Source organism: Gopherus flavomarginatus, chromosome 21 (genome assembly GCF_025201925.1).
Source record: "Gopherus flavomarginatus isolate rGopFla2 chromosome 21, rGopFla2.mat.asm, whole genome shotgun sequence".
NCBI lineage: Eukaryota > Metazoa > Chordata > Testudines > Testudinidae > Gopherus > Gopherus flavomarginatus.
The window spans coordinates 11,939,478-11,952,431 of record NC_066637.1 but is presented as its reverse complement, the minus strand read 5'-3'; the positions used below and the strand labels follow the sequence as shown (position 1 = coordinate 11,952,431).

Here is a 12,954-nt window from a genome sequence, read left to right as displayed (position 1 = left end):
CTAATTGTTTGTTTTTTAAAAATCCAGCTAAGATTTTTCAGAAGTGACCAGTGATTTTTGGGTTGCATCAGTTCTTGGGGTTCACACCTTCACAGACCCAATTTTCAGAGGGTAGGTGCTGAGCACTTTCTGAAACTCAGCCCCCTTTCAGATGTGTGTAGATAGACACCCAAAATCACTTGTCGGTTATTAGTATCTTAATCCATATGTTAATTACTAATTATTTTAGTACAGTAATGGACTAATATCAAAGTGTAAATGCTTGGCTGCTTAGAAGTTACTTGGTACTTTTGTAAAGAGAACAGACATCCTTTAATGTACCTGGGGTTGGCCCTTGGATAATTCTGCACCTCAGATCTGTAATATGTCCATCATTTTTCATATTGAATTATTTTAGTAAATTAATTTACAATCATATCTAATTGCTTTACAGAAAGAACTAGAAAATAAACATACACCAGTAACTGTAAATATTATTGTATGGAAGTGGGTGTTTGCATTGTCCCTTAGTGGTTTTGCCCTCAGGTACAGTATTCTTGATTAAAGAATCTGACTCTGCAATCCTTCTCACATTGAATAGCACTTACAGGAGTAGACTTTTTTTTTTTTTTAATACGACTGCTCACAGGAATAAGTACTACTCAGTGTAAGTAACAGTTGCCAAACTGAGTCCTCTATTTTAAAGTATTTGTAAGGGAGGCATTCTGGATATCATGTATACATCAAAAACTCTTTCGATATCAATTTTAATCCTAGAGTGTGGATTGTACAGTTGAACTGACTGTGCCCTGAGATCTCAAACTAACCATGTAGCAGGATGTTAAACATCTTGGAGTTATTCTTGCCTTGCAGTTAGTTAAATATTTTAATCAGCAGTATTGTAGTTCAAGTCCTATTTCCACCCATGCCTCAGAGAAGGTAGAGAGATCAGTGATGTGTTTAGTGGATATGAACAGAACACCTACAGACTACCTATTTAAGTATCCAACTTGGATTGTGGAGCTTTCATCTTCATCGTATGGCTCTAATCGGGGAATATAGAGTGGGTTATACTCACTTTTGCAACTGATGTTATTTAACCATTCTTCTGAAGATGTAACATACTTCATTTCATCTTGACTCTTAAGTAATACATCCCTATGCCTCTGAAAGGCCAGTAACCAAAGGTGAGCAATAGTCAGGCCTGAGCAAGCAGTAACTTCTCCAAATCTAAAACTGTGTCTTAGGTTTAAGTTCCACTCTTTTCCAGTATCCTGCAGGGCTACAACAGGAACTCTACACCATTAGGAAAGGGAGAATGCTTATTCCCAGTGGAATCTAGTAAAAGCTTCTATTCTTGCCAAGAGATTCCGGCTTTTAAAATCATGACATTTTAGGTCTAGAAAAGTTCATTGGAAAGGGAGTTATATTTTTTCCTCCTGCCTGCTACATCAATGCACTCCTGTGGAACCAGGTGCCTTCTTTCACAGATACTAGGAGAAAGAAAATGTCCCACTAATCTTTTTAAAACCACAACATTCCTAAAATAGTATATCTGTACCACGCCACGTACAGACTATGCAAAGTTGTGCAGGGATAGGATTTTATCAGCTCTCACTTTGTATGAATCTCATCTTCACTAATGCAACCACCCGAGACTCACTCACTGATATTTCTGTTGTACACCTAAATGTTAATATCTCTGTGTACAAGTTTGACAGTATTTGTGAATATTTTACACGTTTGGTATATAGTGCTAAAAATCAATAAAAATGGAATACAAATGACTTGCAATTCCTCTCATTCAAGAGGGACATCATCCAGGGAGCTACTATCCATATGTCCTTTCCCTGGCCTCATGTCTTTTTTCCCTCCTCACTTATTACTATTTTGTTTGAATTAGAAAACAGAAAGGGGATATGAACTCTGCTCCAAGGAGCTCCCCTAACGTGCAGGGAGAAAAGATTAAATCAACCCTGGCTTTCTACCTTTACTTTGCTAGCTGGGGGAAAGGAGGTCACATGTTCAAATCTTCAGTTTCTTTTTCAGCAGGGAGCAGTAATACACCCCCATCCCCAGAGGCGCATACACCCCATTGGCCCATCTGTCACAAGCCCAACTGCCCCCTAGTTGCACATAAAGCAGACTAGGTCACATCCCCATCTACCCCACCCACTAGCCACAGCCCTAGAGTGAGATGGGAGTATCACACATCTGTCCACCCAGCGCGGTCAACCTCCCCCCACACACGTAGCTGGCGGCAATTCCACATCCACTGTGCCCCCACACACCCAGTGGGGCAGAGAGATCACACACACACACACTCAGGGGCGTCACTTCCCCACACACCCAGTGGTTGGGGGGGGAATCACTTCACACACACCCAGCGGGGGGTTGCTTTCCCACACACCCAGCGGGGGTGGGGATCACTTCACACACACACACCGTGAGGGGGGGTTGCTTCCCATGCATCCAGCGGGGGGGGGGGGGGAATCACTTCACACACACATGCTGGGGGGGGGGAATCACTTCACACACACCCTGCGGGAGGGTTGCTTCCCCACACACACACACACACACACATGCTGAGGGGGAGTTGCTTCCCACGCACCCAGCAGGGGGGGATCACTTCACACACACACTGAGGGAGGGTCGCTTCCCCACACACCCAGCGGGGGAGGAATCACTTCACACACACACACACACACCCTGAGGGGGGGATCGCTTCCCCACACACCCGGAGGGGGAGAGGAGGGAAATCACTTCACACACACACACACACACACACACACAAGGGGATCGCTTCCCCACACACCCAGCGGGGGGGGGAATCACTTCACACACACACACTGAGGGGGGGTCGCTTCCCCACACACCCAGCGGGGGGGGGGGAATCACTTCACACACACACACCCTGAGGGGGGGTCGCTTTCCCCCGATACACACACGGCGGGGGGGTTGGCCTTCCCCATCCCCTCCCCCATCTCCTGCAGTGCAGGGTCAGGGTCTCTTTCCTATCCTTAACCCCCCACGTGGCCCCCATGGAGCCGGCCACACTAACCTGCTAGCTGAATGCGCTGTACCGCAAGATACAGTCGCTAGAGCCGCCAATAGAGGCTGAGCGCTGAGACAGCGAACCAATAGCAACCTCAATGTCACGGACGGGGCGGGCGCTTGGTTCCGATTGGCTACTGTCGGGCCAAACGGTGCCCGCCCCCCTGGCGCTATCAAGTTAGGGTGAGGAGGAGGCGGCGGTGTGCTGGCGGCAGGTGCCCGCGCGGCTGTGGCTGGCGCGGCCTGTGGGGCCCGGGCGGGATGGAGCCCGGGGCGGCGGCCGGGGCCATCCGCGAGGGCTGGTTCCGGGAGACCTGCAGCCTGTGGCCCGGCCAGGCGCTGTCCCTGCAGGTGGAGGAGCTGCTGCACCAGCAGCGCTCGCGCTACCAGGAGATCCTGGTCTTCCGGAGGTGCCGGGAGCGGAGCGGGCTGGGCAGGGGCAGGGGCAGGGGCAGGGGCAGGGGCAGGGGCCGGGGCCGGGAGCGGAGCGGGCTGGGCCGGGGCCGCGGAGTGGAGCGGGCCGGGCTGGGACAGGGGCCAGCTGGGGATGAGCTGGAGGGGGTGACTCACCTTCCCATCAACTCTCCCACCCGTGGGCAGCGGGGCCGGGGCTGGCGCTCCCGGGACGGGATCCGGATCCGGGGGCGGGGCGGTGAGGTGGCGGGGCAGGGCCCTACCGGCTGTCACCGCAGTGCAACAGCCGCTGCCCCTCGGGGACCCGGCTCCGCTTCCTCTCCGCCGGAGGGATCAGCGGTCCTGGGGCCCACCGGGTAGCTTGGCCCCCGCTCGGTGCCTGAGCAGGGTGGGCCGTGGCCGGCTTCCCCGCACTGCTCCCGGGATGCCTGGCTGAGGTCCAGTCCTGGGTGCTGGCAGGTGGCTCACAGCCCTGAGGCCGTATGCGCCCCGGGAGGGGGTGATTCTTGATACCTTTCCCAGGCACCAGAGTGGGGCCTGCCCAGCAGAGCGAGACCTGGTGCCGCAAGCCTCTTCGTGGAGGGCAGTGCCCTGAGGACCCTTATTTCTTTTGTCTTCGCAGTAAGACCTACGGCAACGTGCTGGTGCTGGATGGGGTGATCCAGTGCACCGAGAGAGATGAGTTCTCCTACCAGGAGATGATTGCCAACCTACCTCTCTGCAGCCACCCAAATCCCCGCAAGGTACGTGGCCTCTTGGCTGATGGCCGGGTCACTTGTGCCTACGGTTTTCGGAGTTGTGCTTACATGACAATTGACCTAATTTGCATTTTGACATATTGAACCCAGACACCAAGTATGTAGTCTATCCATGCAAATCCAGCACGCTACACTTGGGTAGCGCTTTCACCTCGGGCTTGCAGAGCACCTCGCAAGCAGGCCTTAGAGCTTGGGAGATACTAATATCCCTGCCTTACAGGAGGGGACTGTGTCCGTGGCAAAGCTGTGGAAGTCTCCTGACTGGATTTGCAGGGCTAACTTTCTTGATCCAGATTTTGCTATGACCCTTCCAGCTTGGCCGGACCAAGCTGACTCTCTTCTGTTGTTGGCCTCTCTCCTGTCTCAGGTGCTAATTATTGGTGGTGGCGATGGGGGAGTGTTAAGAGAAGTGGTCAAGCACCCATCCGTGGATTCTGTGGTGCAGTGTGAAATTGATGAGGTACGTACTGCAGGAGGTGAGGCTGCTGTGTCCTTGGTTTCAGTGGGCTGTGAGGTTGCAGGGTGAGTGGAAGAGCAGCTCAAGGTAAATGGGAGAGCTGCTTCAAAATATCAGCTTAGTGCTGCTACTTCATCCGCTGCTACTGACCCTACAGACAACGCTTTCATTCCTTGCCATGTTGGCATGGCAGCGACCGCCTTATCTCTGCAGCCTCGTAGCAGCAGCCTGATTGTTTCCCGTAGCCTCTTCCACATGCACAACTGGGGCTAATCCAGTCCAGGTGCATGATCTGAAGGCTGAGCTCCAGAGAAAAGACGTTCTTCTGGCTTTGGGAAGGGCCTCTTTTCTTCCCCTGATGGGGACAGCATGCATCCTCCAACGAAGGGACCTTGTCCCTCTGTTAGGTCATTGCTGAGTTGGTGTTCTACTGCTGAATGCAGGAACTGGGTCTCTTCCTACAGGGCCTTCTGCTGGTAGGTGGGTCTATCCTTCCTCCACTGGTCAGTTCATACTGGTGTTAGTTTCAGAAACGCTCGCCATTGTGCTGGGAAATAGGAGCTGTGTGAGGAATGAGAACTAACCCCAGAGTCCATTCCTAACCTCTCTACTAAATCAGGCAATGCTGCTGGTTGCGTGTGCCTTGACGTGAATAGGGCTGTGGCAACCATTGAGCACAAAGAGTGGCTCAGAACAGCTGACACTAGTTCTTCTCACATCTCTGCAAGCCGTAAGGATTTTAGTGTTTAGGGGATACACCGTGATTTCTCATCCAGAAGAAAGTGCCCCTCTACTAGGGACAAGGTGTTCTCCTCACCTGGACAAGGAAGTTTGCAAAGAGAGAGGAAGGCTGAGGGCAGGGATGGGGATATCTTTCATTGAAAACCACATTGGCAATTTTCAGGGTTTAAAAGAAAATCACCATGTTGGTTGGGATCTGCCTCTGCAGATGGTCTCCCCAGTTCTTTCAGTTCTTCCAGGCACCTTTGGAAATTGAGAGCTCTTTGGGTTTGGCATTTATTGTCCAAGAGTGTTGCTGAACTCAGGGGCCATAGCAAAGGGATGAGCCTTGTGTTTTAGCTTAAGATGCTGGAAATAGACTGCTCTGGAATGGCTGGTGAGGTGGGTCTGAGCTGAGGGTGTAGAAGGAAATGACTCAGACATTGATCAGCTTGGCTGCATGGCGCTCTGTGTACTGACCTGCTTGTGCTGTCTGTTACAGGATGTGATCCTGGTATCGAAGAAGTACCTCCCGGGGATGGCGGTGGGCTATTCCAGCCCCAAGCTGACCCTGCACGTTGGGGACGGCTTTGAGTTCATGAAACAGAACCAAGAAGCCTTTGATGTGATTATCACAGACTCCTCCGACCCCATGGGTGAGAGCCCAAAGGAGAGGGGAGAGTGGGGTTGGTCCCATCCACGCTCTCCCCTCCCATCCTCTCCATTCTAAACACCTCACTGAGGCAGTGCACAGCTGGCCAGGGCTCTTTTGAAGAATAAAGAGAGAATCTTCTCCCTCCCTTTCACTTCAGTTCCTTTGATGGGGAGTGATCTGGGTGGGGCTCCAGATGCAAATCATGGAGCTGCTGGAACTACTTCTTCCTTGTCTCTTTGGCCCCTTGAGCAATGGGGGTTGAAACTGCATCTGAAAATTGTTTCTCTGCCAACTAGGAGCAAGGCCGCCAGCCAGCTCTCTTGCTTCCTTTTTCGTGGCTCTGTGCCCCAGTCCTGCGAGGGGCTCTAATTACCACTTCTAATAACTAGTTGATCCTGGAGTCTGAAAAGAACTTCTAATTGCCAGCCCGTGTCTGCCTACTCAGCCTGTGTCTACATGTAAACTGCTACAGATGCAGCTGCACGTCTGTAGCCATTTAAGGACATGTCTACACGACAAAATTGTATTAACCTAAGTTACGTCAGCATCTAGCCACTGCAGTCATTAAATCACCTTTGCGTGTCCACCTTCACTCCTTGTGTCGGCCTAACTCCGTTGATGTTGACTCTTATGGAGGTGGAGTCAAGTCGGCAGAGCGGGGAAGTTACATCGGAGGGAGCAAAATTTTAATGTAGATGCTTCCCTAGTGAGAATGACGTAAGCTGCCTCGCATCAACATCGGTCTGTCGTGTAGACACTATCTACGCCACCAGGAGGGGTTCTCCTGTCAGTATAGGTAATCCACCTCCCCAAGAGGTGGTAGCCAACTCGATGAAAGAGTTCTTCCATCAGAAAGAACCCAAAAGAGAGTGCACCGGGGTTACGTTGGAATAGCCACATCTCTCAGGAGTGTGGATTTGTCATGCTCCTCGGAGACAGCTATAGTGATGTAAGAGTTCAGTCTTTCTACCTGTAGTGAGCTGCTGTCAGCTTCTCGAGGGGGTGGCGAGGCGCGAAGGGAGCTGGCTACCTTCTTTATATACTCACTGGCCCCATTACCATAGTAGCTGAGAGCTGCATGGTCTTTAATGTATTAGCTGCCCAACAACCGTGGGAGGCAGGGAAATGATCCTGTCCCCGTTTTACAGATGCGTAACCAAGACGCAGTCACGAAGGGCCAGATTTTTAAAAGTATTTGGGCATCTAGCTGCCCTGGAAATCAATGGGAATTAGGCACCTAAATCATTCTAAAAATCTGGCCCCAGGGTGACTTGCTGAAGGCACATGGAGAGTTCATGGCAGAATTGAACCTGGGTCCCAAGCTGGCACCCTAGGTCCTCAACCACCTTTCCTCTCTTCGACTGAGTATATAATGCTGCCTCAGGTTTTACCATTTAATTGTTTTCTGCTCCCGTTTGCAACACTACCATGCTTTTGAGCGGGGGTAGAGAGGTGGAGAATACATGCCTCAGGGGATATTCTGCTCTCCTGATTCCCATAGCAGGAGGTTCCTTCAGCTACTACTGTCTGATCTTGATAGACAAACTAGCCTAACCCCAGTGCCCTTTGCTGATGTTATCTTCTTCCCTTTAATCTGCCGAGCATTGGGGTGAGATCAGGAGATTTGTATTATGTTTGCTGATTACCAAAGAGAAAATTGGGGTGGCTCTGCTGTGCTGGAGGTGGGGCAAACTGGAACCCCAGATCCAAACACCGCAGACTGCACAGTCCCAGATCACCTCTAGTCGTTGTTTACAATTCATTAAAAAGTGATTCAGAACCTTCTTTTCTAAGACAATTGAATTCACCTAGTATCAGATCTGAGTATCTAGACCCCTAGGTGGAGCAAAGCTCTGGTCTCTTCCAGAGCCTGGCGAAGCCATGCCCTAGATGCACACAGGGATTTTCATGGATTCTGAGCCATCTCTGTGACATCCTCCCCCCAGGTCCCGCGGAGAGCTTGTTCAAAGAATCTTACTACCAGCTGATGAAGACGGCTCTGCGAGAGGATGGGATTCTCTGCTGCCAAGGTGAGACCAGACAGGGTACAGTTGGGCAACTGAGGCACAGAGAGGCGAAGTGACTTGCCCAAGGTCACAGGAAGTCTGATGAAGCAGGGAATTGAGCCCAGGTGTCCCAAGTCCCAGGCTAGAGTTGAAGGTAACTATGTAAATAGGGAAGTTCAGGTAGGTGAGGCTGGGAATACCAGAGTCCTATTGTAACAGAGGGTTATAACAAACAGGTAATGTGGGTCTGAGGATCTTCTCCCCGTGTGCCTGCTGCTGTGTATCTCCTGTAATGTTGTAATCCCCAGGCACAAATATCCGAGGCAGAAAAAAGCCAAACTTGGGATCCGTGGTATATCTACTGTTCAAAAATCTCACTTCCCAGAGCTGTCTGAGTCTGGCCTTAGTCTTCCTGTGCATTTCCAGTAATCTTCACACTGCGTCTACACTAGGGCCTTTACCAGCAAAGCTATCTCAGTGTTAAAAATCCCAGCCCATCCCGATGTAGCTGTGCCGGTAAGACTTAGGTGTAGACCAGGCCTTAGTCTTCGGATTTAAAACCAGCCTTAACCTGAAACCTCTCTGCTCAGAGTGCTAAAGGTGGCATTGTCTATTCTAACCTTTCTGTCCCTGTTACCTGCACAGGTGAATGCCAGTGGCTGCACCTGGATCTCATTAAGGAGATGCGTCAGTTTTGCAAGTCTCTGTTCCCTGTGGTGGAATACGCTTACTGCACCATCCCTACGTATCCCAGCGGGCAGATCGGCTTCATGCTGTGCAGTAAGAACCCAGTGAGTGTTGGGTGTCCCAGCAGCTACCCTCTCCCTGCAGCCTGTAGGGGCGCTGGGGATGGAGGAGGAGGACATGGAACAGGCTTGGCTCAGTTAGCAGCATCAGCCACTACTTAGTTTCTGAAAGGCCAGGAAGCCCGCTCTTGTGCAGTCAGCCAGGGGCACAGCACAGAGGCTAACTCAGAAGGATCTACATGTGGCACCTAGACCCATCTTCCCAGGAACCAGGGCCCCCTCTGGGTCCGTGCTGTGCTCGGCCATTGCTAGTCAGGGTCTAGAAGCCACGGTCCTGCTTGCCTAGCCCATGTGTCATTGGGACAGAACTTGCTGGCTACTGTAACCATATGTCCTGATGCCTGCTGTGCACATGTGTGAGAGGCAGGGTGTGGTTCCCACTGAGGAGGCTCAGCAGCAGTGCAGGCTCCCCATCAAAGAGCCCCAGCCCTGACCCTGGGGGCCACGCCAAGGAATGAGGGAGACAGTTTCAACAGCCTCTTGCGGTTCTGTTTCTGAGATGTGAGTGGCTATCCACTGGGAACCGGGTTGAGACCCACCAAACTCATTGCATGCAGGGCCCCAAACAGTCACTGGCTGTTAATAACTGGACTGGATTTGGAGCAGTGCTCTGCAGTGAAAGGCTCTGCATATGGCCTCCTGTCCCCCGACTCTCCCCCTTTCAGGCCTGTCGCAGCGCACGGCTGGGCTCTCCTGCTGGGTCAGAATGCCAGCTGCATTTCTCTGCCAGGGCTCTTTCAGTGTAGTCCCTGCTGCACTGAATACAGATGCGGATTCTGCCCTGAGTTGAGGGGTTTGATCTTCAGGCACTCAGTCACGGCATGAAAGCTTTGGTTGGCACAGGGCTCATGCAAACAGTCCCTGGTTGTGCAAGTTAATCTCACTGACTTCAGCCTGGGAATAAGGGCTAGTCATGTGATCCGGGGTTTGCAGACTCCAGACCCTAAGAAGCTGTTGTGCAGGGCTTGTGATCCCAGGGTGGGAAAATGCCATAAAAAAGGCCCGTTGGTGTGTGTGTTCTCACTGTCTGCTCCCAGCAGCCAGGACGCAGGACCCCTCTAGACGATTATGCAAACACCGAGTGCATGTATGTTTGTTCTTCGCAGAGGACAAATTTTCGGTTGCCCGTGCAGCAGCTCTCGCAACAGCAAGTGGAAAAGATGAACCTGAAATACTACAACTCTGACATCCATCAGGCAGCTTTCATCCTGCCTGAGTTTGCACGGAAGGTAAGTGAGGCTGCAGCCCCTCTTTCCCGACAAAGGCTGGTGAGAACCCAACCTTCTGTGGAGTGGAACCACTGATCTTGGAAACGAGGGTTCTCACTTGGGGGCCCCACTGTTCTGTAACTGCTGTTGGTGCCATGCCTTCATTAGAAGTACAAGGCTCCTTCTTGGGCAGGGAATGCTGAGATCCAGCTTATGGGACCCTTGACCTTGAGCCAAGGACTGTCCCTGATTAATTCCAGGGAGCGTGGGAGTTGGTGTGGGATTGTAAGGTCTGCAGAGCTATCAGCATGGAGATTGTGCTAGCTGCTCTGGGTGAGGCATGGTGAAGCCAGTGCAGGCCAATAGCCCTGGCGACGCAGGAGCTTATAGAACACACAGCTTGTCAGTATACACGTGTATAGGAGGAGACTACTACGGAGAACTAACCTGAATCAAACACCAAACAGGCTTTAGATCCACCAGTGGGCCCTGAGAGTCAGTAGAATAGACCAGTTCTCATTAGAGAAGCCCCACAAAGGGCCTGGGTAATGCAGGCATGGGCTGTGGATCCTGCTGCAAATCAGAGGACTAGAGAATGGCAGTGGTGACGGTATACAGTGGGCGTGGAGTTCATTGTGCATTGCTGAAGGATTTGTCCATGTTTTACATCACCCCCTTCGAACCATCCCTGTTCCAGTCAGGCCTCAGCCACGGCTGTGAAGGGTGCAGCAGCAGAAAGGAGACCTGCTCAGCGTGCTAGAGGAATTGCCCAAGCTAGTGGCATTGTCAGTGCATGCCCAGAAATACACTTCCCAGCCCCTGTGTAAGCAGGTTTGTCATTTCTCTAGACAATTAACAGAATTCCTCTCTTTTGGGTGTCTCCAGGCCTTGAGTGATGTGTGAGAGCCTGAGAAGCTGCTTTTCCCCCATGAGTTGGACCCTGAGATCTTCAGCGCTGCAGCATGGGGACTCTCTCAGCAGGCTGCCAACTCTTCCTCCTGGCTGGGGATTTGACCCTTTGCCAGCCAACATTCCGTCTGATACCGCTTTAAAGATGGCAGGGCATAAGCCAGATGAGACTCTCCAAGCCCCTTGTTGCTTGGGGTCAAAACTGTTTTTTCCAGTATTGGGAATGTAAGATATCTTTCTCCTTTCTTCCTTTTCTCCCCCCCTCCTCCTGGCCCCAGCTCCCTTGGTGTATTTATAACTGACATATGTCTGCGTATCAATCTTCTGGAACTTGGGACGTGTCCAGAAGGTTCATTAACTCGGCCTTAAACACAGGGAAGGGAATAGTGTGCAGGGAGGTAGCCTGTTCTCCTCCCCAGAGAGCTCCCTGCTGCTGAGCTGTTGTAACTGGTAACAGGCCTGAACCCCAGCTCCACTGTTTCCTTGGAGAGGTCACAATTCATATCCTCTGTTGCCATTCACAATAAGTCTCTAGTCTCACTGGAGCAGCAGTGTTACAGGGCCAGCTCATTGCCTGGCAGCAAAGTCTAGTAGTTTGGTGTGTTGTTTTGTTTTTAAATTGGTTGGAAACAAAGTGCTGGGGCACTAACAGGGTGACTCCTGTTTTTTTAATCCTTGCTTTCGGATCGGTTCCAAGGCATGTTCCCCAATGCAGAGGGCGGTGCTTTATATCCGCCTGTTGCCTGGTGGATAGCAGCGAGGATGGATGTCAGGGGAGCTAGTCTCTCCTGAAGGCCTCTGCCTTTTAGCCGTAAGTAGAACACTCAGGCCCGGTATTGGCTGGCCTGTGGGAGGCGTATCATGATTTGTATTCTTGCTCCCATGATCAATGGATGTATAATTTGTTCTCAGTATGTACTGGGTCCTGAGTCTCAGACTCCATCTCTCCATTACTCATTAAAAGAACTCCATGCTGCCTCTGGGCTGTTGGTATCCTCTCTCAGTGCAGCCCCCTGCAGCTGTCACTCCCAAGCTAGAGTCGGTGCATTTCCTTGATAGGGAGGGGTGTTCATCCTATTGCCTCTTACTGAAGGGTCTCGGGGCACCATCCAGTCATCCTGGTTCCTCCTCCTCCTCTTCCGCCTCCTCCCCCTGCCCTGCAGGACATATAAAAGGCATATATTGTAAACTGTGACCTGGTGCATGCTCTGCATTGCAGCCTCCACCCACGAAGAGCTCTAGCCCCCCTGCTATCCCATGTGCGCTGCACAAGTCAGCACCCCTTGGCCTCAGCTACTCTCTAGTCCAAACAAGAGGCTCCTGGCTGCTCCCCCCTGCTTACTTGTCAAACTAAGGAAGCCCCATCTCCCGGCAAGCATGGCTTAATCGCTGACTCCTCCCAGCTAGACATCATTTCTTCTTATCGTCCTCTGCAAAACCGCTACTGGTCCCTAAGGCTGACTGCTCTTCAGTCCTGCAGTGGGCTCTAGTTGTACAAACCCTGAATGCCCACTAGGGGATGTCTCGAGAACCCAAATCAAAGGGCTTGCGCTGCCAAGGAAGAGCGTTCCCTGCGGGCTCTGTCACGGTAGAGGAGCAATGTTTTGCTCCTGTTGGGACTAGGCTGTGTCACAGCCGCTGCCCAACAGTGCCTGCAGCTCATGTAGCCAGCGACTGTCTGTCACGTCTGCCTCCTCTGCTGGAGTCTCCCCTTCTGCTTTATCTCTAGCTATTGCCTCAGCATGCAGCCCCACTCCTCAGATTCCCATCAGCACAGCTCCTTCGCTGGCCTGAGGCATTGCAAAGCAATGCTCCAGTGCAGAAGTGGAGCCTGTCGGGCAGGCTGGCCAGATTTCACCCTGGTGTCTGGGCTTGAACTAGCTTGTTTAAGTGGGTGTGACAACTTTGTGTCCTTCCCTTCGCTTAGGGCCCCGGGCCTTGTTTCATCTACCCCTCCAAAGAGTTTGTCCTGTTGCCCTATATACACG

At 51.8% G+C, this 12,954-nt stretch overlaps 1 protein-coding gene across 1 annotated transcript; it reads left to right on the top strand.

The window, feature by feature from the left end:
* Positions 1-3,264: 3,264 nt before the first annotated feature.
* On the top strand, positions 3,265-11,942 carry SRM (spermidine synthase). The gene is made up of 8 exons (XM_050931825.1): positions 3,265-3,443; positions 4,070-4,190; positions 4,573-4,665; positions 5,885-6,038; positions 7,984-8,067; positions 8,689-8,834; positions 9,956-10,078; positions 10,943-11,942. Exons 1-8 carry the CDS (start codon positions 3,295-3,297, stop codon positions 10,958-10,960), a joined length of 888 nt encoding a protein of 295 aa, XP_050787782.1. The 5' UTR covers positions 3,265-3,294; the 3' UTR covers positions 10,961-11,942.
* The last annotated feature ends 1,012 nt before the right edge of the window (positions 11,943-12,954 follow it).